The sequence below is a fragment of the Gadus morhua genome, chromosome 7, assembly GCF_902167405.1.
Source record: "Gadus morhua chromosome 7, gadMor3.0, whole genome shotgun sequence".
In the NCBI taxonomy this organism is placed as follows: Eukaryota; Metazoa; Chordata; class Actinopteri; order Gadiformes; family Gadidae; genus Gadus; species Gadus morhua.
The window spans coordinates 15600919-15628045 of NC_044054.1; the positions used below are offsets into that span (position 1 = coordinate 15600919).

General features: G+C 48.2%; 2 protein-coding genes across 6 annotated transcripts in view; both read left to right on the plus strand.

Annotated features, from left to right (window-relative positions):
- Positions 1-4756, plus strand: part of LOC115547871 (actin-binding LIM protein 3) — a 40046-nt gene extending 35290 nt beyond the window's left edge. For 2 of the 5 annotated variants that reach the window (XM_030362364.1, XM_030362366.1), the window contains 5 exons: positions 415-470; positions 1146-1212; positions 1509-1516; positions 1948-2028; positions 3597-4755. In XM_030362364.1, coding sequence (XP_030218224.1) covers positions 415-470; positions 1146-1212; positions 1509-1516; positions 1948-2028; positions 3597-3710 — 326 coding nt within the window. In that variant the 3' untranslated portion in view covers positions 3711-4755. Of the gene's footprint in view, positions 1-414; positions 471-1145; positions 1213-1508; positions 1517-1947; positions 2029-3596 lie in introns of all 5 variants that reach the window. The other 3 variants (XM_030362367.1, XM_030362368.1, XM_030362365.1) reach the window with 2 other exon arrangements.
- An 885-nt stretch (positions 4757-5641) lies between these two features.
- Positions 5642-26029, plus strand: LOC115546923 (actin filament-associated protein 1-like 1). The gene is made up of 19 exons (XM_030360759.1): positions 5642-5856; positions 10649-10777; positions 13123-13203; positions 13756-13829; positions 13929-14115; positions 14385-14474; positions 15586-15797; positions 16548-16727; positions 17216-17308; positions 17547-17634; positions 19633-19773; positions 20879-21093; positions 21487-21632; positions 22286-22367; positions 22854-22962; positions 23199-23366; positions 23581-23747; positions 24707-24835; positions 24958-26029. Exons 1-19 carry the CDS (start codon positions 5835-5837, stop codon positions 24982-24984), a joined length of 2340 nt encoding a protein of 779 aa, XP_030216619.1. The 5' UTR covers positions 5642-5834; the 3' UTR covers positions 24985-26029.
- Positions 26030-27127: the final 1098 nt, after the last annotated feature.

Genomic DNA, 27127 nt, shown 5'->3' on the forward strand with positions numbered 1-27127 from the left:
TTGCGTGTGGAGTGAGTGGGGATTTCAGCTGCTAGTTTTGCCCCCACACCGTGGCCTTACACCGCAAGTGTCCGAGGAGCTTAACCCTATTTTGGATGTCATCCATCAAGTACCACTGCCCAGACGGAGCGCCACACACCCTCACACATCTCGCCCACTGTGTCCCTCGGCCCCCCCCCCATCTGTTGTCTCCTGTCTGTTCATTTCCTGATCTGATGCTATCCTAGCAAACAGCTACCATCATGCTTCTCTTATGCTAGTGCCTACTTCAGACCTGCAGACCTCTTGCTTCTGACTGATCACTCACTAAAAGAGAAGAGACATCAAAATCTGTGTATCTGTATTTGTGTATGTATCTTGGTTCTTTACCTCCTTATTCTTCGCTTGATAATGCAGATTGGTTTTCCCTCCTAGATATGTACAACAAATGTGGCTCGCTGCCCAGCTACGGACGAACCGCACTCCCCAGAGTAAGTACCCTCTTCTCCTCTCATCTTGCGGTACACTAGTGATGTCAGCTTGTCTGGTGGGTCACTAGTGATGTCAGCCTCTCTGGTGGGTCACTAGTGATGTCAGCCTCTCTGGTGGGTCACTAGTGATGTCAGCCTCTCTGGTGGGTCACTAGTGATGTCAGCCTCTCTGGTGGGTCACTAGTGATGTCAGCCTCTCTGGTGGGTCACTAGTGATGTCAGCCTCTCTGGTGGGTCACTAGTGATGTCAGCCTCTCTGGTGGGTCACTAGTGATGTCAGCCTCTCTGGTGGGTCACTAGTGATGTCAGCCTCTGGTGGGTCACTAGTGATGTCAGGCTGTCTGGCGGGTCACTAGTGATGTCAGCCTCTGGTGGGTCACTAGTGATGTCAGCCTCTCTGGTGGTCAGCAGAGCCTCTCTGGTCACTAGTGATGTCAGCAGTGCCTCAGCCACACTAGTGATGTCAGCAGTGCCTCAGCCCCACTAGTGATGTCAGCAGTGCCTCAGCCCCACTAGTGATGTCAGCAGTGCCTCAGCCACACTAGTGATGTCAGCAGTGCCTCAGCCACACTAGTGATGTCAGCAGTGCCTTAGCCTATCGGGTGCTGAGTGTGTCAGTTCTCATGCTTTCGTATGATGCTAGTAAAGACCTCCTGACATGCTGTCGTCCTGTAGCCGGGCAGCGCTGGCGGAGACTACTTCCAGTATGACAGCGATAACTCTGTCAACTGGCAGATCAAAGGTAGGCCCGAAGAACGAACCCTCGTCAATCAATCAAACTCTATTCTTTAGTTTGATCAAATAAATAATGATAATATGCATGTAAATGATATTACACATTAATAAAACACAATAATAGATTACCATAAAATTGTATACAATATGTCCACTTTCCCAAGCTTACAGAATCCAAGCTCTCATATTCTAGCCCCCCTTTCCCTCCATGTCTCCTCCCCTCGTTCAGTGTTACACCACATCTGCTAAAGTCCGGTCTCTGATCCAGGTGTTGTGTCTCTGTTCTCCTTCTTTGTCCTCCAGAGTACAAGGTAAAGAGAAGCCATCCCTCCTCAGTGTGACGAGCGGCTGAGTCCACCGCGAGCAGCTAGGAAGTGTTTCCGACAGTCGTGCTTATACAGGAATTCTTCCTGCATAGGTGTAGAGAAGAGTGTGTGTGTGAATGTGCTTGTGTGTGTGGGTCTGTGTGTACGTGAGTCTGTGTGTGTTTGGGTCTATGTGTGTGTAGACATGTGTGTGTGGGGGGGGTCTGTGTGTCTGTGGGTCTGTGTGAGTGTGGCTTTATGTGTGTGGTGGTCAGTGTGAGTGTGGGACTGTGTGTGTGTGTGTGTGGGGGGGGGGGGGGGGGGGTCTGTGTGTGTGTGTGGGTCTGTGGGTCTTTCTGGCGCTCTATGGACTGCCCGTCTATTGGATGCTGTGTCTGTGGAGCTGTGTTTATGCCTCAGATCTGTGTGTGTCTCAGATCTACCCGTACGAAACCCTGGTGGTCACCGTGAGAGGACAGCACAGCCTGCCTGCAGACGTGGACCGAGCGAGGCTGGAGGTGAGGAGCAAAGGGATGATAGGGGTGGAGGTATGGTGGAGGTGTAGGTGGAGCTATGGTGGAGGTGTAGGTGGAGCTATGGATGGAGCTATAGGTGGAGTTATGGATGGAGCTATAGGTGGAGCTATGGATGGAGCTATAGGTGGAGCTATGGATGGAGGTATAGGTGGAGCTATGGATGGAGGTATAGGTGGAGCTATGGATGGAGGTATAGGTGGAGCTATGGATGGAGGTATAGGTGGAGCTATGGATGGAGGTATAGGTGGAGCTATGGATGGAGCTATAGGTGGAGCTATGGATGGAGCTATAGGTGGAGCTATGGATGGAGCTATAGGTGGAGTTATGGATGGAGCTATAGGTGGAGCTATGGATGGAGGTATAGGTGTGATTGTATCCCCCCTGGTGGAGGCAGGTGTTCCTTTAGATCTGGATGGATGGGGCTATGGAGGTATAGATGGATGTGATGGATGTGAGACCAGCAGGGGTCACTAAGGGACGGAAGGATACTGGGACTGATCCGTAGTTTCCACAGCAGCTCACTGAACCTGACCGCCAATGAAGCACTACCAACACATCTCTTTGACACTTAAATCAAAAATTAAATTAAATATTTGATATGATCTCTTGGCCCGGTGTGGGACATGAGCGGACAGCAGTACGAATGTGGACTCCCCTGTTCGCACGAGGTGGTGCTGGTGGTGGCAGGGGTGGTGTCGGAGACATGAATACTTTATGCATACTCGGACATCCAGAGCTGAGTCAGCTCCCTCACTTCATGCATTATGGAGCGAGCAGTCCTTCTCATGCGACCACTAGAAACATATGGGCTCCTTCCAATCCCAATCACTCATGGCCGTCTTCCCTCCTACTGTACTGGCTCCACTCGGTTCCACTTTGTGTTTCCATCACAAGCGGGCTTCCTGCTACAAGGTGTGTCTTTGACTGCTTGTCATGAGTTGATTACACGACAACACTCACACATTTATTGACTAATTTGTCTTATATAATAGCCTACCGTATCATCTGATTGATTAGTTTAAGAGACATTTAATATTGGGGCTGCTTCAGACGGACTGAACACACAATGATGAGTTCAGTTTAAATTTCAATATTGCCCTTTTTGATTCATAATCCCAAAAAGTCGGTTGAGAACTGATTTATTTCAGATTAGTCCCGTTTACACATTGGACAATGTTTCACAGCTATATTATAATTCCAAGAGTGCTACACAATGTCCTTGTTATGAGGAAGACACTGCGTTGAATCTCGATATGGCGTTCCAAACTCCCGCCTGGGCTGACGTCCCTTAGCCCAAACTGGTGTTTGTTCCCGGGCGTAACATTGTGGCCCCTAGTGCCCCTAGCAGGGTAGGAAAGTCTCTTCACGTGAATCTCCCCTCAGGGATCAATAAAGTACATCTTCTTCTTCCTCCTCCTCTTCCTCCTCTCTTCATCTCCTCCACCTCTTCCGCCTCCTCCTCTACTCCTCCTCATCTCCTCCTTCTCCTCCTCGCTCCCTCTCCTCCACCTCCTACTCCTCCCTTCCTTCTCCTCCTCTCCCTGCCCCAGCGCCACCTCTCTCCAGAGGAGTTCCACCGTGTGTTCGGGATGTCCATGGCTGCCTTCGACCGGCTGGCTCAGTGGAAGAAGCAGGAGCTCAAGAAGCAGGTGAGGCTCTTCTGAAGAAGCCTTTCCAGACGTCTCCATACTGCCACAGACCGCATCATGTGATCCTGACACCAGACCGATGGACAGAAGTGGAAACACTTTCCTAAAGAGAACAAAAAAAGGCCTTCCACTCTTCGGAAAGGTTGGACTGAAATGAGCAACGGAGCACTTCTCCAGAGGACATTTCGTCACAGTACTCATGGTTCACATGCTTTTCCCAGATAGCTATCCTGGGAACGTTCGGAAAGAGGGATTGAAAGGAGTGTATTTTTTGGCAACAGGTGGGCAGGCAGTCAAAGGAAACATGGAAGAGTGGAGGGATGCAGAGGAGCGGTATTTCCAAAAGAATTTTTTTGGTCTCTGTGGAACCTGCATCTTCCTTTATAACCAGCAGATGGCAGCGTGTTAACAAAACCACATGCAGCGACCTCTTCAAGTGTACTGAAGGTGCTGGAAGAGGTTGTTTTAGGTAATAAGAAAAAGCAGCACATTGGTTTTCATATCATAGATTAATATAATTCAACAATACAGATAGCAACACTGTTTTAACCAGGTTGGTTTTAACTACATAGAGCATAGTCCAGTGCAGACAGACTTGGTCTGGCGTTTGTGTGATTCTGGTGTGACTAACAGACATTAGGAGGTTTACAATGTGTGGGCACTGGAAGGAACAAACCAAACGCTTATTCTAGGTTCTCCTTTTATACTGGTTGTTTGTGTTCATGAGGTTTCTTTTTTAATGTAATATTTGCATGTTATTTTCTGAGCCATGGAGCTTCAGAATGAATGTGTCATCTCCCCTTTTGAAGGGTTTATTGTTGCAGTGAGATGCATTGATTCCCATGAGAGGAATCATTCTAGTCCCCATCTGGGTGACTGACAGAGAGAATACCTGAGGGGAGTTTAGGACGATGGGGAAGGTTTGAAGTTTCACATTTTAAAATCGTTTTTTACGTTCAACAACATCCTAAATGATCTGTTGCAGTTTTCAGAAACCATCATTATGCTTTGCAATTTATGCAATTTATTCTTTGTCGTTTGTGTGTGTGTGTGTGTGTGTGTGTGTGTGTGTGTGTGTGTGTGTGTGTGTGTGTGTGTGTGTGTGTGTGTGTGTGTGTGTGTGTGTGTGTGTGTGTGTGTGCGTGCGTGCTCGTGTGTGAGTTAGGGCTAAGGTCCAAGGTTAGAGATAGTTAAGATCTGTGGGCTCATCAGTTTGAAAATTCCAGTCTCTCGCTGCAGAGAAGATCAACCAGAGAAAGGGAGGAGGAGGAACAGGTTGGCTTGGTGGAGGGACTGAGGAAGGCAGGTGGATGATGAAGGGACTAGGAAGTGAGAAAGGAAGGAACTAAAGACAATGAGAGAAATATGATAAAAGGAAGGAGGTGTAGAAATGGGCTGGGTAAAGGCAGAAAATGTGATGTGTGGCAGGTTATAAAGACTGGACACATACCTTACCAACTTGACAGACTGGCTGGTAGCTGAGCTACGGTGCTAGCTGGATTACCCTGCACTGCTAAGGATGAGAATGTTTAAGGTTTGTGGAAATGTACATGTGACAAATGGAAATCCTAGTCTTTGGAGCGCAGACCTTGTGTCTGCAACACGTCTGTCTGTTTATAGGGGTGCTTGTGATTGGTTTAAATTCCCTAAACTATGATGCATTTTCAAATTGTAGGCAAAAAATAAAAAGTTCAATAGTTTTTGTTGTTTTGTATTATTTTAAACATCATGTAGGCCTTTCTCTGTCTATACACATTTCTGCTGTTGAATAAATCAAAAGCTGCTTATTAACAGTTGTCATCATTCTTAATATTTTAAAAATATATATTTCTGATTGTTTACATCTTTGTGTGAACTGTCGGATGGAAAACATGGGAGGTGACGTGTTTCCGACGTGCATTCTACTCGCACTAGGACCAGGGGCCGATCCATATATGGGCTCAGGATGCCGATTCAAACCACCACGGTCTCTCGAGCGGCCGCACTGAGCGGATCAGCCCAAGTCGGCTACGACAGTTCGGGAAACAAGGCGAACCCGCCTCGCGTCGGAATGCTGTTAAGCTGCTTCTTCCACAGTCCACGGGATCTTTATAGCGAATAAACGACAGTGTTCAGTGACCGGACTAACTGACTAACTTAATGGAATCCAAACGACAGAACGGTGAGTACACTATCGAATTATCTTCTTTATTAGTTATCCCATATTCGTATTTTACTTTTTTTTATGACTCAAACTCGATCCGAAGTTCCAGTCTGGAGACATACCCTGAGCTCGTAATGACATATGTGCTTTGTGCCTCGAGAAAACTTTATAAAGGTATGCCTTGCTCATGGGTCAACTGTAGCGGTAGAGTGATGTCATACACCTAGACGTGTGCGCGCGTGTCTGCGGCGCGTGCATGTGAGAGGCAGAGCGCAAGAGGAGTTGTGAATGGGGAGGAGCTCCGCAGGTAGGCCGCCTCCAGGGTGACGCAACCTGATGCTCACCACCGAGCGCCCCGCTGGAGGCTGCCCGCTGGACGGAAGCTCCGCGGCTGCGGGGGCCTCTGAATGCCCGCTGTGTGTCACCGTGCCCCGGCGGAACACGCATTAGAATAAGGAACAATAAAACATTGTAACACACACTCATGGGATATTATTATGCAGATTAAAACAGAGATAGGCCTACTATTAATGTATTCCTGAATTGAGGCTAATAGATATAGAGAATTTAATCATACAAATTATTGAACAATAATTGAATGTGGGCGTTTATAAAAATCAACCTTTTATACAATCAATTCAAATAGCAGGAGGCATACTTTGCTGTATGTATTCAGATACCTCCTGCCTGTGTGTCTCTGAGGTTATACCCTGATTAGATAGGCCTACTGAAAGATTGTCCGAAAACAGCCAGAAAACAGAAACAGGAATGTCCCCCTTCCCTGTATTCTCTGCCAACGCTATTTTTAGAGGAAACTCTTATTTGGTGAAGCCAGACTTTTTTCTTTTTCTCTTCAATCCGGCGGTTGAACCGCAGGCGAGTCATGACATCGGCCACTGTTGATTGGCCAGAGAAAAAGACGAATTATTATGGGATGCAGCGGCAGCAGCCAAAGTGAAGTAGCACTCTTGTCTCAGTGGGTCTGGCACGGACGTGAACTCTGACCTCTGGGTGAGAAGAAGTGACTGTCTGTTGGTGGAGGAGGGGGGTTGGAAGAGTTCAAATGGATGGATGAAGAAGATGACGGGGGGGGGGGTTTGGCATCTGAGCGAGTACCAGACTCCCCCTCTGGGGCTGGAGCGGACACGAGGAGGCCTGTGGTGGTCGAGATCAGAGAGCAGAACAAGACTGAGGCCTACTCCTTCATCTGGACGGAGCAGAACTCACATCAGAGCAGGACTTCGTAGTTCGTAGTCATGTGAGAACGCAGTAACAAAGAGTATTCAAACGTTTTAAAGCTTGCTACAGTTTGTATCATCGGTCAGCAACCCGTTCAGGGTTGTTGAAGTAAATCCAGCCGACCCATGAAGGAGTTTGCCCGTTTTTTTCGCGTTCGGTCCAGAAGTTGTAAAGTTTGTTTGGGTGGGGTGTGGCCCTGTGGGGGGCTGGGATGGGATGTTGACGTTAGGGAAACAACATGGAGGCCGGCTCTGGCCCGGGGGATGTCTTAGTCCTCCTACGGGCGGGAGGAGATGTGGTGTGAGACGAACAGGACCACAAAGAGACGCTGTTGTGTTGTCCTCAAAAACACATGCACTCGCACACACATACGCACAGACACTAACACTCACACACAAGCAGACTGAATGAGTTCATGATTACAAGTCGCATGACCCCTGGTCTCATGACTTCTGTTTTTCAGAGAGCTTCTTCACAGATATAACAGAGAGAGAGAGAGAGAGAGAGAGAGAGAGAGAGAGAGAGAGAGAGAGAGGAAAACAGGAGGGAGGTCTTTACTGAAGACCCCCCCCCCCCCCCCCCAACTCTGACATACGAACACCAACACTGAACAACACTGGACTTGATGATGGGGACGCTCCAGTGCGTGTGTGTGTGTGTGTGTGTGTGTGTGTGTGTGTGTGTGTGTGTGTGTGCGGGGCAGAATAATAGTTCCTGTCAAAAACTCAGGGACAGGGAACAACAGCTGTTGATGTGAATTGCATGTACAAACATGCACACCACACACACACGCACAAATCACACATACACACAAACCACACACACATACACACAAATATGCCTACATTATGGCTGTAGGCCAGGCGTCCGCCTACAGCACTGGATGAGCCTGACACTGCCAGAAGAACTCGTTCACACACCCAACACATATAAACCCACTCACACTCACATAGCCCCACTCCAGAACCCCCCCCCCCCCCCCCGTCACACACACACACACACACACACACACACACACACACACACACACACACACACACACACACACACACACACACACACACACACACACACACACACACACACACACACACTCAGAACCACCAGCATGCTTTTCAACAGACACTTACTGCTGTTACTCTGAGCCTTCAGCATTGTTTTCAGGCCCCTGGGAACTGCTTCTATTCAATTCTATTCACAGACACATTGTACAGGCACAGACGCACACTGACAAACACGCACCCACACACACAGACCACATGCCTCCTACACAAACACACGTGCACATGCACACACATACAGCACAGCTGCTGAACGTATCCTTTAACACCGAATGGACGTGGACCATGCAGCTGTGCTTCCACACCCCTCACAATGTGGAATTGTGTGCGTGCGTGTGGAAGTGTGAGTGAGTGCGTGTGGAACTGTGAGTGCATTTGTGTGTTTGTGTGTGCAGGGTCTGAGCAAGTACAAGTATGTGTGTGTGTGTGTGTGTGTGTGTGTGTGTGTGTGTGTGTGTGTGTGTGTGTGTGTGTGTGTGTGTGTGTGTGTGTGTGTGTGTGTGTGTGTTTGTGTGTGTGTGTGTGTCTATGAGTGTGAGTGCATGTGTTTCTATGTGAGTACATGTGTGTATGTGTGAGTGCATGTGTGTGTGTCTGCCTGTGTGTATGTGCGAGTGCATGTGTCTGTGTATGTGCATATGTGTTGGTGCATATGAGTGTGTATGGTGAGTTCCTGTGTTTCTTTAGGTTTTGGAGGGCATTGTTTGTCCCTGGTGGTGTACAGCATGTTGAGCCACTAATCACAGCCCTCCTGGAGACAATGGGCTCCGGTCATATTTATGGGCGAGCGAGCCTCAGAAGTCGCTCCTCACCCTCGTTCTCTCGCTCCCTCTCATTTCCAGTTTGTTTGTGTTCTTTTCTCAGATCTTGGATCTTGTTTTCTCTTGTAGACACACAAAGTACTTCTGCAACAACGATTATATCTTAGTGAAGGAATGTTAAAAAACTCACAGAGAAAAGCTGGCCTTCTTTGTGCTGGGTGTGTAACTCTTTACAGCATAATGTCAATATGCTAGACTGATTATAATGCTGCTTATAATATATATGTAGATAATCCTATTTTCCTGCCATCTTATTTTAATGTCTATTCTCTTGTCTCTGGGCATCAGATGCTTATCTTCAGGACACTGGCAGGAGATGAACTGGGTGCCAGGACACAGATATATATGAAATAAATATAAACAAATGTATTTATCTTAGGCTTGACGCACTGGGTGATAGGAACAGAGCGATGTGACGGCTGAAAATACCTGATACATGTCAAATAATACAACTTTGACCCGGTGACCATTTTATGGTCATTAAATCTCCATCATTGAAAAAAAGTGTATAAGTACAACAGCAGAATGAATCATCAGGCAATGTGTCTGTAGAAGAGACATCTGCAACTGAACACGTTTCCTATTCGTCCTTGGTTAAAACGAATCACCTCTCCAAGGATAAACATCGACCAAAGGGTGGATGACTGTTATCACATGAAGTGCATCTAGCCAGGATGTTCCTCTTTAGGTGGCCTCGTTTCCCTTGTTGAAGACCCCCCCCCCCCCCCCCCCCCCCAGCCTGCTCACCCTACTGGTCAGCTCTGAGCAAGCAGGATGTGTGTGTGTGTGTGTGTGTGTGTGTGTGTGTGTGTGTGTGTGTGTGTGTGTGTGTGTGTGTGTGTGTGTGTGTGTGTGTGTGTGTGTGTGTGTGTGTGTGTGTGTGAGGGTTCCAGGGAGTGGGCCAGTCTCAAGGTCACTGACACAACGAACATAAAAAACACACACACATGTCCATCCGATTATTCACTACTCTAGCGTCTAACACACGCACACAAACACGCTCACACACACAGACACATAATGGGGGTGGGGGGGGGGGGGGGGGGGGGGCAGAGTTGAACAAGATAGTTCTCAAACCCGCGCCTTTGCAGAGGACAGGAAACACTGGCAGACACTGAGACCAACTGGTAGGGCTGCTGGGAGAGATAAAGTCATACGTTAAATATCTGTGTTGTTGAACGCTTCTGCTCAGCTGTTGGAACAGGCGCTAAGCAAGCAGGAGTTCCAAACTCACTGTGTCCTCTTTACCCTCTGAAATAAAAAACCCTAGTTTGTGTGTCTGTGTCTGTGTGTATATTTGGGGGGGATGTATGTGTGTGTGTTTTTGTCTGTGTGTGTGTTTGTGTGTGTTTATGTATGTTTGTGTGTAGCTTTGTGTGTGCTTGTCTGTGTGTGTTAATGTGTGTGTTTATGTGTGTGTGTGTGTGTGTGTGTGTGTGTGTGTGTGTGTGTGTTAATGTGTGTGCGTGTGTGTGTGTGTATTTATGTGTGCGTTGATACCCTGTGTTGCGCTGACACACACACACACACACACACACACACACACACACACACACACACACACACACACACACACACACACACACACAGTACAGTGCTTGTCATGGGACCCGGAGGAGCCCTGGCCTGAGGAGCCCCCACGGCGGCCTGTGGTCCTTGATCACCACCATGTGTGTGTGCTCCTCTCAGTGGCCGTGGAGCGGCTGGTCAGCGAGCTGGGCCTCCTGCTGAAGATGCTGGACACGGAGAAGGTCAGCCCCGCCACCGCCGACAAGATGGTCTCGGTGAGGAGCATTCTGGAGACGGTGCAGCCCACAGGTAGGGGGACCCGCCACGCCTCTTCCTGTGATGTCATAGGCACAGGAAATGAAGACAGCGACATGTCCAACGGATTTGTTGGGGCGGACTGGGTTTATATTTACTTATTATTGTTTATACGGTTAGGGTTAGAATTTTAATTTGATCAACGGCGGGGAAAGGGTGGGGACACAGTTGGTGGCCTCCTTTGCTGAGTGAGGATTACAACATTTAAAGGATTGTGGCTGGCTACAGGCGAAACCCATTGGTCTTATTTCAACAACACTGCCTGCAGCAAGGAGGAATATGCATAAACCTGAGGGATCTCAACCAGCAGCCTTCAGCGTATCATTTGGTGCCATTAATGATTTTTAAAGCAAAAGAACGGCGTTCATTCGAATCGACATCAGAATTGCAATTAGAATGAACATGAAAGAGAATTTGCATACAGCTTGTACTGCACTGTAGCTGTGAGGAATACTATGTGACAGGTTGATTGCCTGGGATCTGTCTGCTGAGAACAGCCTGAAGGAAGGGAGATTTCACAATTCTTCATCTTGTAAATAAACTAAATCCGTTGAAGCCAATAATTTGCAGTTGTCAAAGTCAATCAAGACACAGATTTCATATTCTTTGAGCGAAGGCTGCTGCTGCAAGCCTTCTGTCACAGTAATGTCAATCATCCCTCAAAGTAAATGGAACATTTCCATATCTTTCACTCCAGCACTTCAATCATCTGCCAATATAGTGCGTTAAATATAGAGCCACAGTAGCGATCTACAAGATGCTTTGAGTTTTTTAATTGCAACACACTGTCAGCTCAACACAGCTGTGTTGAGAACACAGGCCTATTCCAGTATGTTCTAGATGGAAAAATAAATGAGGTTGTCCCCTGTTTCCGTTATTATATTTCTCGGGAAACAGACGATGGCTTGGACGGGTATTCCCGGGACTCCCATTTCCCTGGTATAAACCACCGAAGAGCGACAGCAGCATAAACCTTAACCACCAAGCGTACACACACTTACAGCGCTGATGTTAGGAGGCCCCTGGTACGACACGGTTCAGCAGCTCAAGAGGCTCGCTCTCACCGTTTAACCAGACCACTCTGGTGCTGCAGCCAGACATTTACACACACATCAACACGTTATACGCTTGATACAACAACACAAACTACAACTACTCAGACTCCAACTGTCAACACTGCTCAAGGGAGCAGCGAAGAGGTTTCCAGCCGGTGTCCCTTCAGTGAGAGAGTGACTGGAGCGGTAATGAGATGTAGAGTTAAGAGGATCAAGAAGGTCTAAGGTCTAACCAAGAAGGACACCAGACGTTCCCCGAGCTGCCCCTCAGATACACACCGTACCAGTGGACATGTGTTTGCCTGGGGGACGGTAAACACCAGGTGTGGTGTTCACTCCCCCCCCCCCCCCGTGGTGCCCACCCACCAGGCGTGGTGCCCTCCCCCCCCCCCCCCCCCCCCCCCCCCAGGTACACATTGTACTGGTGGATTGTGTACATAGAGTCTCAAATGGTGGCTATGGGGCCAGGCCCAGCTCCTGCAGCGTTCGTCTACTGACTAAACCTCTAATGATTAACTTGATCCAGTTAGGAAGGCTACTGCTGGCTGGTTGGGTGCACAACCAGACAGAGAGCAGCTTGGACAATCCCTGGCTAATCAAGGGGATTATATGTTGTGTGTGAGAGACTTTTTATACAGCATGAGATGTGAGCTGTGCTGGAGTAATGATATTTAGTCAAATGCTGGTTAATGATGGTGAGATGATTGTTCTGTGTGTTGTACAGGTGGTTGTGTATATTACAGTAAACATACATATCAATTGGTCTGTAACAAAGTAATAACATTTAATAAATACAATAAATAATCATTAACCATAACCATAATTAATATATTCATACCATTTATCTTTATTCCTCATTGGAAGATTCAATATTATCGCTACTCTTACAAATTATATTATATTGTTGGTGTATTATTAATATCATCTCTTTTTGAACATGAGTTTAATAATTGATTGTGTTGTTCTTGACAATACAAGTATTATCAGCATGTTTTCACTCTTAAAATCATTTGCAGTTTATGCAGTGGTTAGAGTGTCTTAGTTAAAAGCTGCATGCAAGATGTGAAACAGTTAGTTTGTTTTCAAACAACCATGCGCATATAGACATGTATATTTTCAATGTCACTACTAGTGAAACAAACTTTTCAAAATTCAGATCCTGCTCCAAAGCATTTCCTCTTTCGGTGGGAAAACATTGCATTGTTCGATAATCCAGTTGTTTATCGTCGATGTTTTGGAGATAATCAGACTAGCTTCCACCTCAATCTTTCTTCTCTTGTTTAGGGAATGGGTCAGACCTCTACATGAACAGCTGTCTCTATGGCAACGGCACAAGCTTTGTCGAGTCCCTCTTTGATGATTTTGGTGAGTAGGCTCCAGCCACCCCTTTCCATATCTCTGGGTTTGTTCCTAAGCTTGTGAGCTTTGCAAGAAATTGGGTCAAACATTCGGTTAACAAGTTCCTCTGAATTCCCAAGGCAGCCATGTGATTGGCTGGGAGGGGGGGGGGTGGGGACCTCTGGTATGTTTGATAGAGACCCCTGGTTTTGTTCTTCCTGTTGGGAGAAGACTTCTGGCCCTGCTGGATTAAATGTTTTGAACCAACAAACCACACGTTCTGTGACTTATATGCAGTGGCTCAGTGATTAAAATACCTTGACAATAACATTTGGCTACTATTACTCAAAGTATTACCCATAGTTTATTAACCCTGATCTACATTTCAATTGAATGATAACAAATAACTAAATTAAACATTTGTGATTTCCCCTGGTAACGTGGCAGTGACCAGTACCATGGTACTTTCAGGGGTGTAACATGGTAGTGTTTTGTGGTTGTTAGGGCTTTTCGATATCAATATATATAATACATATATATATATATACATCAACTTTGTTCCCCTCACCTATTCTGCAGACTGTGATTTGCACATGCTCAGTGCGTCTCCTGTGGAGCAGAAAGAAGAGGAGAAAACTATCCTCATAAAATCGGTAATCTCTCTCTGCCTCTCTCTCTATATATATCTATATATCTAAATCTATAAATTAATTATCCTGAGTTTTGATTTTGGATTGTGATTGGTTCCCTAGATACCCACGTCCACGCCCCCTCCACGGCTGACCACGCCCCCTCCACGACTGACCACGCCCCCTCCACGGCCGGTCACGCCCCCTCCACGGCTGACCACACTACCTCCTCGGCCGGCCACGCCAGTTGCTGATGACTACTATGAAGAAGCTGTTCCCCCTGAACAGTACCTAGGCCCAGGGACACACAGTCAGTACACACAATCTCTCTGTCTCTGTCTCCCTGTCTGTCTGTCTGTCTGTCTGTCTGTCTGTCTGTCTGTCTGTCTGTCTGTCTGTCTGTCTGTCTGTCTGTCTGTCTGTCTGTCTGTCTGTCTGTCTCTCTCTCCCACTCTTTGTCTCTCTCTCCTACTCTCCTACTCTCTCTCTCTCTTTCTCTGTCTCCCTCTCCCTCCCCCTCTGCCTCCCCCTCACCCACTCCGTCCCTCACAGTGGTCTGTGTCTCCCCCGTCCCTCCAGGCTCTGGTTACTGTGTGGAGGACGCGTACTATGAGGACGCTGACGATAACTACCCCAGCACCAGGCTCAACGGACCCCCCAAGAACTCCTGTGAGTCTGCCTCCCCCTCCTCCTCCCCCACCCAGACCCCAGCCTCCTGGTCCCCCTCCTCCTTCCCCACCCAGACCCCAGCCTCCTGGTCCCCCTCCTCCTCCACCACCCAGACCCCAGCCTCCTGGTCCCCCACCCCGACCCCCACCCAGACCCCCTAGCCTCCTCCTCCCCCACCCAGACCCCCACCCAGACCCCAGCCTCCTGGTCCCCCACCCCGACCACCACCCAGACCCCCTAGCCTCCTCCTCCCCCACCCAGACCCCAGCCTCCTGGTCCCCCACCCCGACCACCACCCAGACCCCCCAGCCTCCTCCTCCCCCACCCAGACCCCCACCCAGACCCCCCAGCCTCCTCCTCCCCCACCCAGACCCCAGCCTCCTGGTCCCCCACCCCGACCCCCACCCAGACCCCCCAGCCTCCTCCTCCCCCACCCAGACCCCCACCCAGACCCCCCAGCCTCCTCCTCCCCCACCCAGACCCCCACCCAGACCCCAGCCTCCTCCTCCCCCACCCAGACCCCAGCCTCCTGGTCCCCCACCCCGACCACCACCCAGGCCCCCAGCCTCCTGGTCCCCAACCCAGACCCCCACCCAGAACCCCACCCGGACCCCAAGCCTCCTGCTCCCCTACCCAGACCTCGGAGAGTCCTGATTGGTGTACGGAGAGCGCAGCACTGGCAGAAGGGATAACAAATGGAGAAATGATTCCAATTCACTGACAAACAGACATGATCAATGAATCAGGCCTGTGGGCAAAACACAAAGACGGAAGAATGCAGGAACAAACAGATACAAAACCTGAAGAGTTAAATAGAGAATCACACTGGTGAGCACATCTCACTGATTGGCACAGGGGAGATCATTAGGAATACCGAGGAGGCTGAGGTTACCAGGGAAACATCTGAACCAGGAACTGGAAGTAGAGCGAGCCCAGGAGGCCACTCCTGGCTGATATAAAGTCATGCAGTGGGTTCTCTGAGCTGAACGGCCGCTAGAAAGAGTGTGACCTGGCCAGAGTGAGGCGACACCTGAAGCAGTAACTTTGTCTGTTGTTCACACCACTAATAGCGTGTAATAACGCCCAATGAATCCTCTTTGTCTCCGCCCAGACAACGACTCTGACGCGGTCAGCAGCTCGTACGAGTCCTACGAGGAAGAGGACGAGGAGGCAAAGGGGCGGGACCAGGCCGGGACGTGGGCCGCCGAGGACCCCTCCAACGGGTCGGTCCGGGACTGCCGCATCTGTGCCTTCTTGTTACGCAAGAAGCGCTTCGGCCAGTGGACCAAGCAGCTGGCCGTCGTCAGGGACAACAAGCTGCAGGTAGGCAGGGAGATGCAGCCCAGGAAGATGGACAAGATGTCCATCTGCAAGTATCACAGCGTAAAGGAAATGAAACACAAAGGTGTGTTGTTTTGAAGGGTCTGGGAAGCTGGACAAATGTAAGAGGTTCTTTTATAGATCGCAGACGCGGATGCATGGTTCACTTTACTAGGATATGAAGAACGGGCTGATGTCTGTTTATTCTTATCGCCTAAGAAGAGGCCATTGTGTTTTCTCTGCAATGCCACTGACTACCCTTCATCGTTTAGGATGTCCTTTCTCCTTTGCCATCGAGCACAAGGGTGATGAATGGTCTCACTTCCTATGCTCACAATATCTACTGCGCTGGTCAGAGGGGACTTACTCAGCCTCCAGAGGAACAGTCCAATAAATCAAAGCTAAAAAGCTTGTGCACCCAAATCTTATCTTAAAATAGTTATGTGTATATTCAATCCGTCTTATTATTCAGTCTTAAGCCCAAACCACAGAAAGAATGAATTGTGTGGGAGCATGACCCAAAAAACTAAAGAATGATTGTTTTAACGGAGCAGGCCAACGAGCTCCCGTGTAGCGGGCTGTATGTCTCAGTCACTTCGTGTAAAATCCAAAAGGATTATTTAGATTTGCCAGCCACTGTGGCGTGCTATGGGCTTTATGGTTGAAAATGCGTTAATTTGACCTAGTTCACCCGGTCTTATCTCTGTGTACTCGTCGCCCCCTCCACCCTCCCTGCTCCCCCTCAACGGACAGTGTTACAAGAGCATCAAGGACAGCACCCCGAACACGGAGCTCCCGCTGAACCTCTGCAACGTCATCTACGTCCCCAAGGAGGGCCGCAAGAAGAGGCACGAGCTGCGCTTCTCCCTGCCTGGCGGCGAGGCCCTCGTGCTGGCCGTGCAGAGCAAGGAGCAGGCCCAGCGCTGGCTCAAGGTACCGCCCCCTGCCCCGAGGGAACACCACATAACGCCCTGTAGCACTCAGCTCTTCAAGGCCCCTGTGTGTTCAGTGTGTGAGCAGGAGGCCCATGATCCGCTCGGGCTGAGAGCCTCCTCACTCATAGGCCGTGAGTGAGGAGGGTTGAACAGGGTTGTGAAGGAACTGAGCAGGAAAATGAGACTCACAGAGACATGTCTATACAGGCATATATATATATATATATATATATATATATATATATATATGCAGACATATATTCACAAACATATTTACAGACATATATACAGACATATTTACAGACTTATACTACGTGTGATCGTCAACACACAGTACAGCTGCATTATAGAATTAGAATTAGAAAACAACGTACATATAACCGACCGAAGGCTGGCGATACACTGGCACAGGGAGGCTGCAGTTTAAAACAACAACCCTGGTATGGAATGATGTGGTGGTCAGCGTTGCTCCCCTCCGCCCTTCAGGTGGTCCAGGACGCCAGCAGCGTGAACAGCAACACAGAGTCCCATGAAGGAGCCCCGTCCCCCATCATCCAGAGGAAGATGGAGCTCGATAAGGTGGGTGTGTGTACGTTTTGCATGGAGTCTGTCCATGGGAGGTCGTCAACCCGAGTCTCGCCTCCCATCTGTCCCTCTCTCTTTCTATCCATCTATACGTCTGTTTGTCTGTCTGTGTAGCCCCCCTCCACCTCCTTTCCTTTCCAGCTTCTCTTTCCCTCTTCTTCTTCTTCTTCTCCTCCTCCTGTAAGCTGGAGGAAGATGGTCAACGCTGTTGTTCTCTGTTCCCTCCGACCAGATGCGAGTGACGGACAAAGGGGCCTCCGACTCGGATAGCGGGCCCCCAGGGGACCCCCTGGCCCCCGGGAGGGACGGCGACACGCTAGGTAAGGTTCCTCTGTTAAACCTGGTGGGGAGCGTGGGTTACATGAGAGGGCCCTGGTTCAAACCCCAATCGGGCGAAGGTTGTGACAGGGCTGTGGTCCTACGGGTTGGCTCCATGCAGGACACTGTTGTTTGGGGTACACTCCCACCTGGGCCCCCACTAACACACCAGCCCTAATGGACTGGCTGAGCCTGGATCTCATCTTCATGGGTCAACGCATCACAGCACAAACCTCAATCACCAATCAAATATGAAACACTGATTCAACTCACGGTAAAGAACAAACTCAGAGTAAAGGACCAAAGCATACAAACACAGACACGTTTCAGTGCGCACAAAAAAAAATACACACAGAGCATAGAAACACAGAAAGGATGAGGCCTGGAAGGGTGGAATAACAGATGACAGCGAGGCGGGTCAAAGGCGAACATGGAGATGTTCTCTGTGCTTGTTTACGGCCAGCGGGACCCTGAACCCAGCTTAACACGGGACAGTTTGCCGGACACAGGAAGTGAGGCAGCGCCGATAGAGTATCCTTCCTGTATTCTTCCTGCCATTGTGCGGACATCACAGGAAGTAGACTGGGCGTGGCGTGCTGCACCTGGAGGTGACCTGAAATACACACCGTAGATCGTAACCCAGTGTCTACAGCTGTTACTTGGAGTGTTCACCATGTATCCTTGATTGCCTCTTCTATACTTCTATACTACTATATAGCGTATGCTTATGTGAACAATGTCATTATGAGACGTATTTGGGGCAACAACCTTCATGAACAAAATGTCTCGATCATGTTTGTTTGAGAGAAATATTAAGACATAAACAGATTTTTGATTACTATAATCAAATCAGATTTGATTATAGATTCCAAATTCCGCTGTTTACATTGCAAGGCCCATTACACTCCCAGCCGCCTCAGGCCGTTCACACAAGGAGCTCACGAGAGATCTCTGTTTGATATGTACAGGCCTGTACAGGTTCAGGTGTGTATCTAATGCACAGTCTCTGAGAAGGGGCAGGAACTGAGGGGCCGCGGTCTACCAGCGGACATTGCTTTGGATGATGCGGCAAATCGAGTTCAATAATAGAAATGCAGCGATAAGGACTCATAGAACCGTAGGCTAGTACGGCAATGTTTTAGACAAAACAAACGCGCCCTTGTATCGCGTATTGTTGACGCCCAGTGAGGTCTGAGGTGATTTCAGCGTCTCTCACACAATTCCAGTGTTGGTTGACAACTGATGTCCACGGGCCCTTTCCCAAATGCACTCTTTCCCTGCAAAGTTCCAGAAGATGTCATTCATGGGGTCATGTGTGAATGGGAACAGGGATAAATTCCCTGGAAATCTGCACCAGTAATTTGCCTGTCGACGATCTAGTAACATTTCCAGGTCACGCACGGTTGTGTTGGGCATTAAAGCAGTCACATTGCCGGGAGAAGCATAAAGGTCTTATGTCTGTCACACAAGATGCTTTCACGTCAAGCCAGCAAACCAATCACAATGCTCCAACATCTATGAATCGTTGGCTGTTTATCTTAACGTTCCAATGCGTTTCTGGTCATTCGCTCACAATATCGATGATATCTCTAGCCTTTTCATAGAATGGCTGAAATCAAAATGAGCGAGGTCCTCTCAGTCTGTGAGTTTTACGGCGGTGAATCGATGAATGTGTTGCAGTAGCCCCCTCTACTGGACGGCCCCTTGGCCCTTTCCATTCCAGCGTTGCTATGCCATGTGTTAAAGGGGGCAGTACGGAGATCTTCCAGAACATAGCTGTGTGAGTAGGGAAACTCCCGGGCAGTGCTGAAAGGTTATCCCAGTAATTGACCAGGAACCATGTGGCTTTCCTCTCTCGTCTGACCGTTCAGGTTTTGAAGAGAGGAAACACTTGTGTAGACAAGGCCTTCACCATTCATGGGTTAAAAATAAAATGTATGCTTTTATTTTTTGTATTGTATTGTTTCTAAAATGTACCAACTTTGAATTTGTTTTTAAAGGCCGGGGAAAACGGGGACCACTGTCTGAGCTCACGGGATCCATGAAGAAAATCAACCGCATCATCAGCTTCTCCAAACGGAAGCCCCCCTTGCCAGGAGACCCACCCTCCTCGTCTGATAACCAAGACAACACTTGCACCGGTGAGCGCAACCATTTAAGTCAAGAATGGCTCATTGATGTTACCGCAGATTGATGAATACCCAATAGTATCATAGAGCAATTTCTACCTGACCTCTGACCTTCCTTTTGTAGACAGTACATAATCATACAAATCTATTTAATCTGCACTACACTTTTCTAGTGCAGTTTTTTAAATCATTATATTATAAAATAATTTGAAAGTTTAAAATAACAGCGCACCCAATCTTCAGCCAATCGATGCACAGATTTTTCTCTATAAATATTTTTTTTCTCATCCACTTTTTCTCTAGCTTGGTTCCGCCCGCCTAAGTACTTCTGCTCAATTTGAATTTCCCTTCAGTACTAGGTCTGGGTTTGGGTATGTTAGTGGGTTTTCTCCGTCTAAATTTTCTGCGTCCAATCAGCGAACAGAGGGAGTGGCTGAGATCAATGACGTTAAAGTCAGCTCTCTTTGACGGACATCTTCGCGCACGGTGTTTGGTTTGTTTACAGCCTGCGCGCAACGTGATTCACGGCCAAACGTTAGCGATTTGTTATGGCAGATCCAGAGTGGCACTGGGCAGATCCAATAGTTTTAACTTAAACAGACACCCGCCTTCAAGTGAGTTAACGTTTGTCAAATGAGTAGGTCCAGACTCTGTACAAATGAAATGAAGTACGAGAGTCTGGTAGAACCAGGCTACTTTTGCCCCATCCAATGTCGGAAAATCTCAGAAGACACTGAAATTGATATATCTACAAATGTCGCAGCAACCCAAGCCACCAGAGGGTGCCAACGAGAACCAGATATAGTGCAGGTTTAAGATGTTTGACAGAAATATATTTAGGTTTTTCAAAATGCTAGCAATGCATGATGATAATCTGAACACATATGCGCTTTGTTAATTTTATTGGTGACTTCATACCAAAATAATGAATGAATGAATGATGGTGACTCGACCGTGAACCTGGAAGACATGACTAAACGATGCTGAGTGGACCCTGAGCCTGGAAGACATGACTAAACGATGCTGAGTGGACCCTGAGCCTGGTAGACATGACTAAACGATGCTGAGTGGACCCTGAGCCTGGTAGACATGACTAAACGATGCTGAGTGTGTGCAGGCTACCTGAGCGTGTGTCTGGGCGGAGCCTGGAAGGAGCGCTGGTGTGTGCTGCGTGGGGGGACCCTGTACCTGCAGCGGGACCCGGGGGACACCCGCCCCCCCGTCATCGCGGTGCCTCTTGTGGGGGCCGAGGTGGTCCCCGGGGGCCTGGGGCCCAAGCACCCCTTCTCCTTCCGTGTGCTGCAGGCCGGCAAGGAGCTGCTGGCGCTGGAGGTACGAAACAACCCACTTAACATACATATAGAACACAATGTATGGCCTGTATAGTAATAATGTTCTCTGTACAGGACTACATACACAGCTACATAACATATAGAACACAATGTATGGCCTGTATAGTAATAATGTTCTCTGTACAGGACTACATACACAGCTACATAGCATATAGAACACAATGTATGGCCTGTATAGTGTATAGTGTTGTCCCTGTGCTGGATTCAGGGAAAGTGGTTTTCCGAGTTGAAATAGATAATGTGTGTGTGTGTGTGTGTGTGTGTGTGTGTGTGTGTGTGTGTGTGTGTGTGTGTGTGTGTGTGTGTGTGTGTGTATGTGTGTGTGTGTGTGTGTGTGTGTGTGTGTGTGTGTGTGTGTGTGTGTGTGCACCAGGCTAGCTGCTGGGAGGATCTGGGGCGCTGGCTGGGTGTATTGCTGGCGAAGACGGGCTGCAGCACCCTGCCAGAGGAGCTGCACTACGACTACATAGACGTGGAGACGCTCAGTGACATCCAACACGCTGCCAGGAACTCCTTCCAGTCAGTCTGCACCCTCTCTGCCTCAACTCACCCTCTCATTCTACCTCAACTCACCCTCTCATTCTACCTCAACTCACCCTCTCATTCTACCTCAACTCACCCTCTCATTCTACCTCAACCCACCCTCTCATTCTACCTCTACTCACCCTCTCATTCTACCTCTACTCACCCTCTCATTCTACCTCAACTCACCCTCTCATTCTACCTCAGCTCACCCTCTCATTATACCCCAACTCAACCCCTCATTCAGCCTCAACTCGTCCCCTTATTCAGCCTCTACTCACCCTCTCATTCAGCCTCTATTCACCCCCTCATTCAGCCTCTACTCACCCCCTCATTCAGCCTCTACTCACCCCCTCATTCAGCCTCTACTCACCCTCTCATTCAGCCTCTACTCACCCCCTCATTCAGCCTCTACTCACCCCCTCATTCAGCCTCTACTCACCCTCTCATTCAGCCTCTACTCACCCCCTCATTCAGCCTCTACTCACCCCCTCATTCAGCCTCTACTCACCCCCTCATTCAGCCTCTACTCACCCTCTCATTCTGCCTCTACTCACCCCCTCAGCCTCTACTCAATGATTTTGATTCCCTTGGTTTGTTTATTAAGGTCTGTCTGTCTGTCTGTCTGTCTGTCTGTCTGTGTCCGACAGGTGGGCTAAAACAGGCACAATTTCCTCTAGCAGCAATTCAGTCGACTCCAGAATGTATGACGAGGTCTACGAAAGTATTCTGGTGAGACAATACATTTTTGTGATCATAAAGCTGAAATTGGTTTTATTCCCAACGCAGGAATAATAATGAAAGCATCAGTTGCTGAAGGTGTAAATACCTCATGCTCCCTTAAAAGTAATTCACACTATAATACACTGGTACACTTCTAAATTATGTTGGGTGAACACCATGACATGACAGCTTCACTCTGCTGCTGCCAACAGCTGTTACTGTTGGCTGAACATTCCGTCATTAATGATGATCACCACATATCAAGAATAATATCAGAACAGCTTTGGACCTCCAGCCCGGCCACCCAAACACAGCCTGCATCTTCCTTCTGTATTTGTAATCACTTTCAGCCACATACGACAACATCCTAAGCTAACAGTTTGAGTTTTAGGGTAATGTTTGTGAATATAATCTATGTATGTCCATGTATATGTATGTGTGTGTGTATATCTATATGTATGTATGTAGGTATAATATATATATACTCCCGGGCAGGATGGGGCAGTGGAGGCCAAACCAGGCCAGGTGAGACGCCACGCCTCCTTCTCCAGCAGAGGCTCTGATAGGACGGAACAGCAGGCGGCCGTGAAGAGACACGCCTCCAGTCAGTATTCACCCCTTACCTGTTTATTGCAGTATCTATTTCTCACGTGGACGTCCCGCATGTTAGTTAGTCTCTCCGTGATGGCCACACTCCCTGGCTCTCTAAAGCCACGTCAAGGTCTGGAGGTCTTGTTTAATGACGGAAACAGACCACTTCCTGTGAGTGTTAGGGTTAGGGTCGAGTGCCTGGCTCGAGGGCAGGGGCGACGGGTTCTCAAGCGCTGAGTGGTTTTCCAGACGTGAACCAGTACGGTCGTTACGGGAAGACACGGGCGGAGGAGGACGCCAGGCGGTACCTGAGGCAGAAGGAGGAGCTGGAGGAGGAGAAGGAGCAGCTGAAGCACACCCTGCTGTCCGTCCGCCAGGAGAGGAGGGAGGTGAAGGAGCAGCTGAGGAGCGGAGCAAGTGAGGAGCCATCCCAGCGCCGCTGTCTCCGGACGTATAGATCCCGGTCTGACCTTGGGTGTGTGTCTCTGTGTGTGTGTGTGTGTGTGTGTGTGTGTGTGTGTGTGTGTGTGTGTGTGTGTCTGTGTGTGTGTGTGTGTGTGTGTGTGTGTGTGTGTGTGTGTGTGTGTGTGTGTGTGTGTGTGTGCGTGCGTGTGTGTGTGTGTGTGTACAGACCTCCGGGGGGAGCAGCGCCTGGCCCAGCTGGAGGTGGTCTGTAAAGAGAGAGAAGAAGAGAGGGTGGAGCTAGAGCTCAGACTGACGGAGGTGAAGGAGAACCTAAAGAAGTCATTGGCTGGCGGGGCACTAGGCCCGCCCACTGACAGCAGGAACAGCATCAAGGTGAGCCACTGGGACCAGACCAGCTCTGTGGTGTGTGTGGCTACGCTCTCCGATAATATTGATGGGGGATGAATTATGCATGAAGGAGCCCCAGACAAATAGCCTCTCCTTTTTTCCATTATCGCTCCTATTAATCTTCTCATTATAAATTTAGCTTCAGCATGCACAGTGCACTCTAAACATAATGTAACCATGGTTATTAATTCAACTGTTATCATTCTATTATCTATTCTCGATCCACACTGTCACGGCACCATAATGCTGAAGATACCTGAAGATCGATCCTAATACTATAAAGGAAAGTAGCCATTGAGGTTCCTCTGCTCGGATTTAGAAGAAGTTTGTGGTAGAGCCCGACCGATAAAGGATTTTTAAGGCCGATACGATACATAAAAAAGAAATTCCAGAAACGCCTAACAAAACATAAAGAGATTTCCCTAACATTGGTTATTTTATTAATTATGAGGCCTCGCTAAAATAATAAGGTATTGCAGTTTAAAAATAAACTTTATTGTATTGTTTTATTGTCACAACAGAAAAGAACATCAAAATATATTAAAGTTCTGGTAAATAAAATGTCTAAAAATACAAACTTAAGATATGACACACAAAGTCCTTTGAACAAAAACACAATAACCCAAAAAATAATATATATATATTTTTTAAAATATAAATTAATCTGTCATTATAAATGCCGATGCCGATAGTTTGGAAAACGCCTAATATCGGCCGGTAATATCGGCCCGCCGATAAATGGGTCGGCCTCTAGTTTGTGGTCAACAGTTTGGTCGTCTCTGATGTTTCCTCAGCCTCATGAGTGTGTTCATGTGTGTGCGTATGCGTGTGTGTGTGTGTGTGTGTGTGTGTGTGTGTGTGTGTGTGTGTGTGTGTGTGTGTGTGTGTGTGTGTGTGTGTGTGTGTGTGTGTGTGTGTGTGTGTGTGTGTGTGTGTGTGTATAGGCCCAGGGCAGGAAGGTAGAGAAGGTCTACACTGAGAGCGTTCCCGTCAACTCAGCCTCCGAGCTCCGCAAGCGGCCCCCGTCCTGCTATGCCACGTCCGGCCGCGGCACCGTCATGCAGAAGGCCAAGGTGGGTGGAGGAGGGGGTGGGTGTGTGGCTGAGTGTGTGCGAGTGCTGTGTGTGTGTGTGTGCGTGTGTATGTTGGCAAGCATCTCTACCCCCTCTCATTTTGCTCGTGATTTATTTTCCAGGCGTGGGAGTCCAAGCAAGTGGTCTGAGCTGGCCGACAGACAGACGGACAGATCGGGTGGAACATGGGACGGATGGACGGAAGGACTTTAACAAGCACAGCACAGAGTCGGAGCTGATTGGTGGCCTCATGAGCTAGACAGGAGTGCGATGAGGCCGGAAGCTTCAGGAATCAGAGGAGGAGGAGGAGGAGGAGGAGGAGGAGGAGGAGGAGGAGGAGTACGTGTTGAACTCTCACCTCCTCCCAAACAGCCGGTCAGACCGGTTGTGTGTTGATCAACTGTCAAGGAAAGAGCGAGTTACAGCCTGCCAAAAGAAAAACATCACACCGGATACTTCGACGGTGGAGCCGTGCTTCTGTTTACTGAGTTAGAAGAGGGGCCCCCCACTGTGAAGACCCTCTGTGAGACAGAGATCGATCGCATCATCAGTGGAATTCTCCCGCTGTTGAGCGTCATCTCGGTGCTCCTCTCCAACAATACCAAAACCGTATATATTCATTTCTATCATTTCTTTGTTCTTTAATCTGAACTCTGTGTGTGTTTGTGCACACAACCACATGTTGTGTGCTTGTGATTGTGTTTATCTTCGGTCGCTGTGCAGGACTTCATGGGACTGGGAAAGGGATTTAGCATCTGTTAAATTAACCTTGCAATCCCAACTATGTAATTTAACATTTTTGAATGTACATGTTAGTGTACAGTCTTTACTGTTGATTTTGTAGACTGTAGATAACTATTTGATTCTTTACAAAAGGCTTTCCCTCCTAGTCCTTATGTCCAGACACTACTAGAGAGGTTTTTATATATCAGGACTACCTTAAGTTAATTAAAGATATATTGCACGTCCTGTGATGTGAATTTACTGAAACAATTAGAAATGCTTTAGGAATATGACGTTTCTGAAACATGAGACGTATATCTGGATTCTTGCAATGTGAAAAAACGTTACTAAAACTTTTGTATCGCTGTTATCTACCTAATCTACAGTGTTTTCCTCATGTTTGACCCTTGCACTTTATTGTGTTGTATCGTGTTTTCTGTAGCCTATCCATAAATATTTTTTAAAATTAAAAATTGCTTTTTATTAGCACAGGCACACACACACACACACACACACACACACACCACAAGTATTTATTTCCTTTGGATAAGCAGTGATGCCGTTCTCTGATCAGTGTCCATACTCACTCGCCACCACTCACTAGCTGCCACTGCCGTTTGGCTCTTTTGTTTCCTTATGGCTGTGACGAGCAAACATGAGCATTCACCTTAACACAAGCATTGTTTGAATAAGACATGAATCACATGACATTTCCTTAGAAAGAGTTTATTTAGTGCATTTCTAGTTTTTCCTCGGCAGGAACCAAAATACGATAATCTGTGCACCCGTTGGTTCTTCATCAGAGCTCTGGTCCAACGCCATTGGTCCACTGACTATATCCTGGTGCAATACTAATTGTCCTGTTGTGTCCATAGACCCTCCCATTGGCTCACTAGTGTTCTGGTGGGACGCTATTGGTCACTAGTGATTCTCTTTTGTCGTCGGGGACACAGAGCAGGAGAAGCGGACCTGCAGCATGCTGCTACTGAGCAGACGTCCACAGCTTCCATGCAACAACAAACAAACAAACAAACAAACAGACAACGATGACCCAACGAACGGAAAGGAATGCGTTGGCGGGAAGAAGGAAACACAGAGAAGCATATACAGATCACCAGAGTCCTCGGGGATTTGAGAGGAGGACCTCTTGCCAACCTCTTCCTAGATGGACACGGCTGTGCTCACAATTAAACACTCTCTCGCTCTCTCTCTCTCTCTCGCTCACTCTCACGCACACACAAACAGACACACACACACACACACAAGCATCCCCTATATACAGCGGCTTCTGACTCGCCAGGCGTACAGACTTAGACACACGCATGCAAATAAATCCACGGATTCAATGATAAGAGTACAAGGAATACTGAAGCTGTTCTGAAAAATCCTACCTCGACCCAGGAGCTCTGTGTAAACATAGCATTCGGTATAATAGATAAAAAGCGTAATTCTCATTCTTCCCAGCTCTCTGTCTCTGCTCCTCTTCCCTTCAATTTTGTGCCTTTCTTTTTTCAAGCGATACTTCAGCGGAAACTTTAAACTCTTTGGTTCTGTACTTAACAGTCTGCG

Coding starts and splice junctions, on each gene's coding strand:
- LOC115546923 (XM_030360759.1), top strand. CDS start 5,835: ATGGAATCCAAACGACAGAACG. Junction 22,368..22,853: donor AGGTCTACGAAAGTATTCTG/GTGAGACAATAC, acceptor ACTCCCGGGCAG/GATGGGGCAGTGGAGGCCAA. Junction 23,367..23,580: donor GCAGCTGAGGAGCGGAGCAA/GTGAGGAGCCAT, acceptor GTGTGTGTACAG/ACCTCCGGGGGGAGCAGCGC.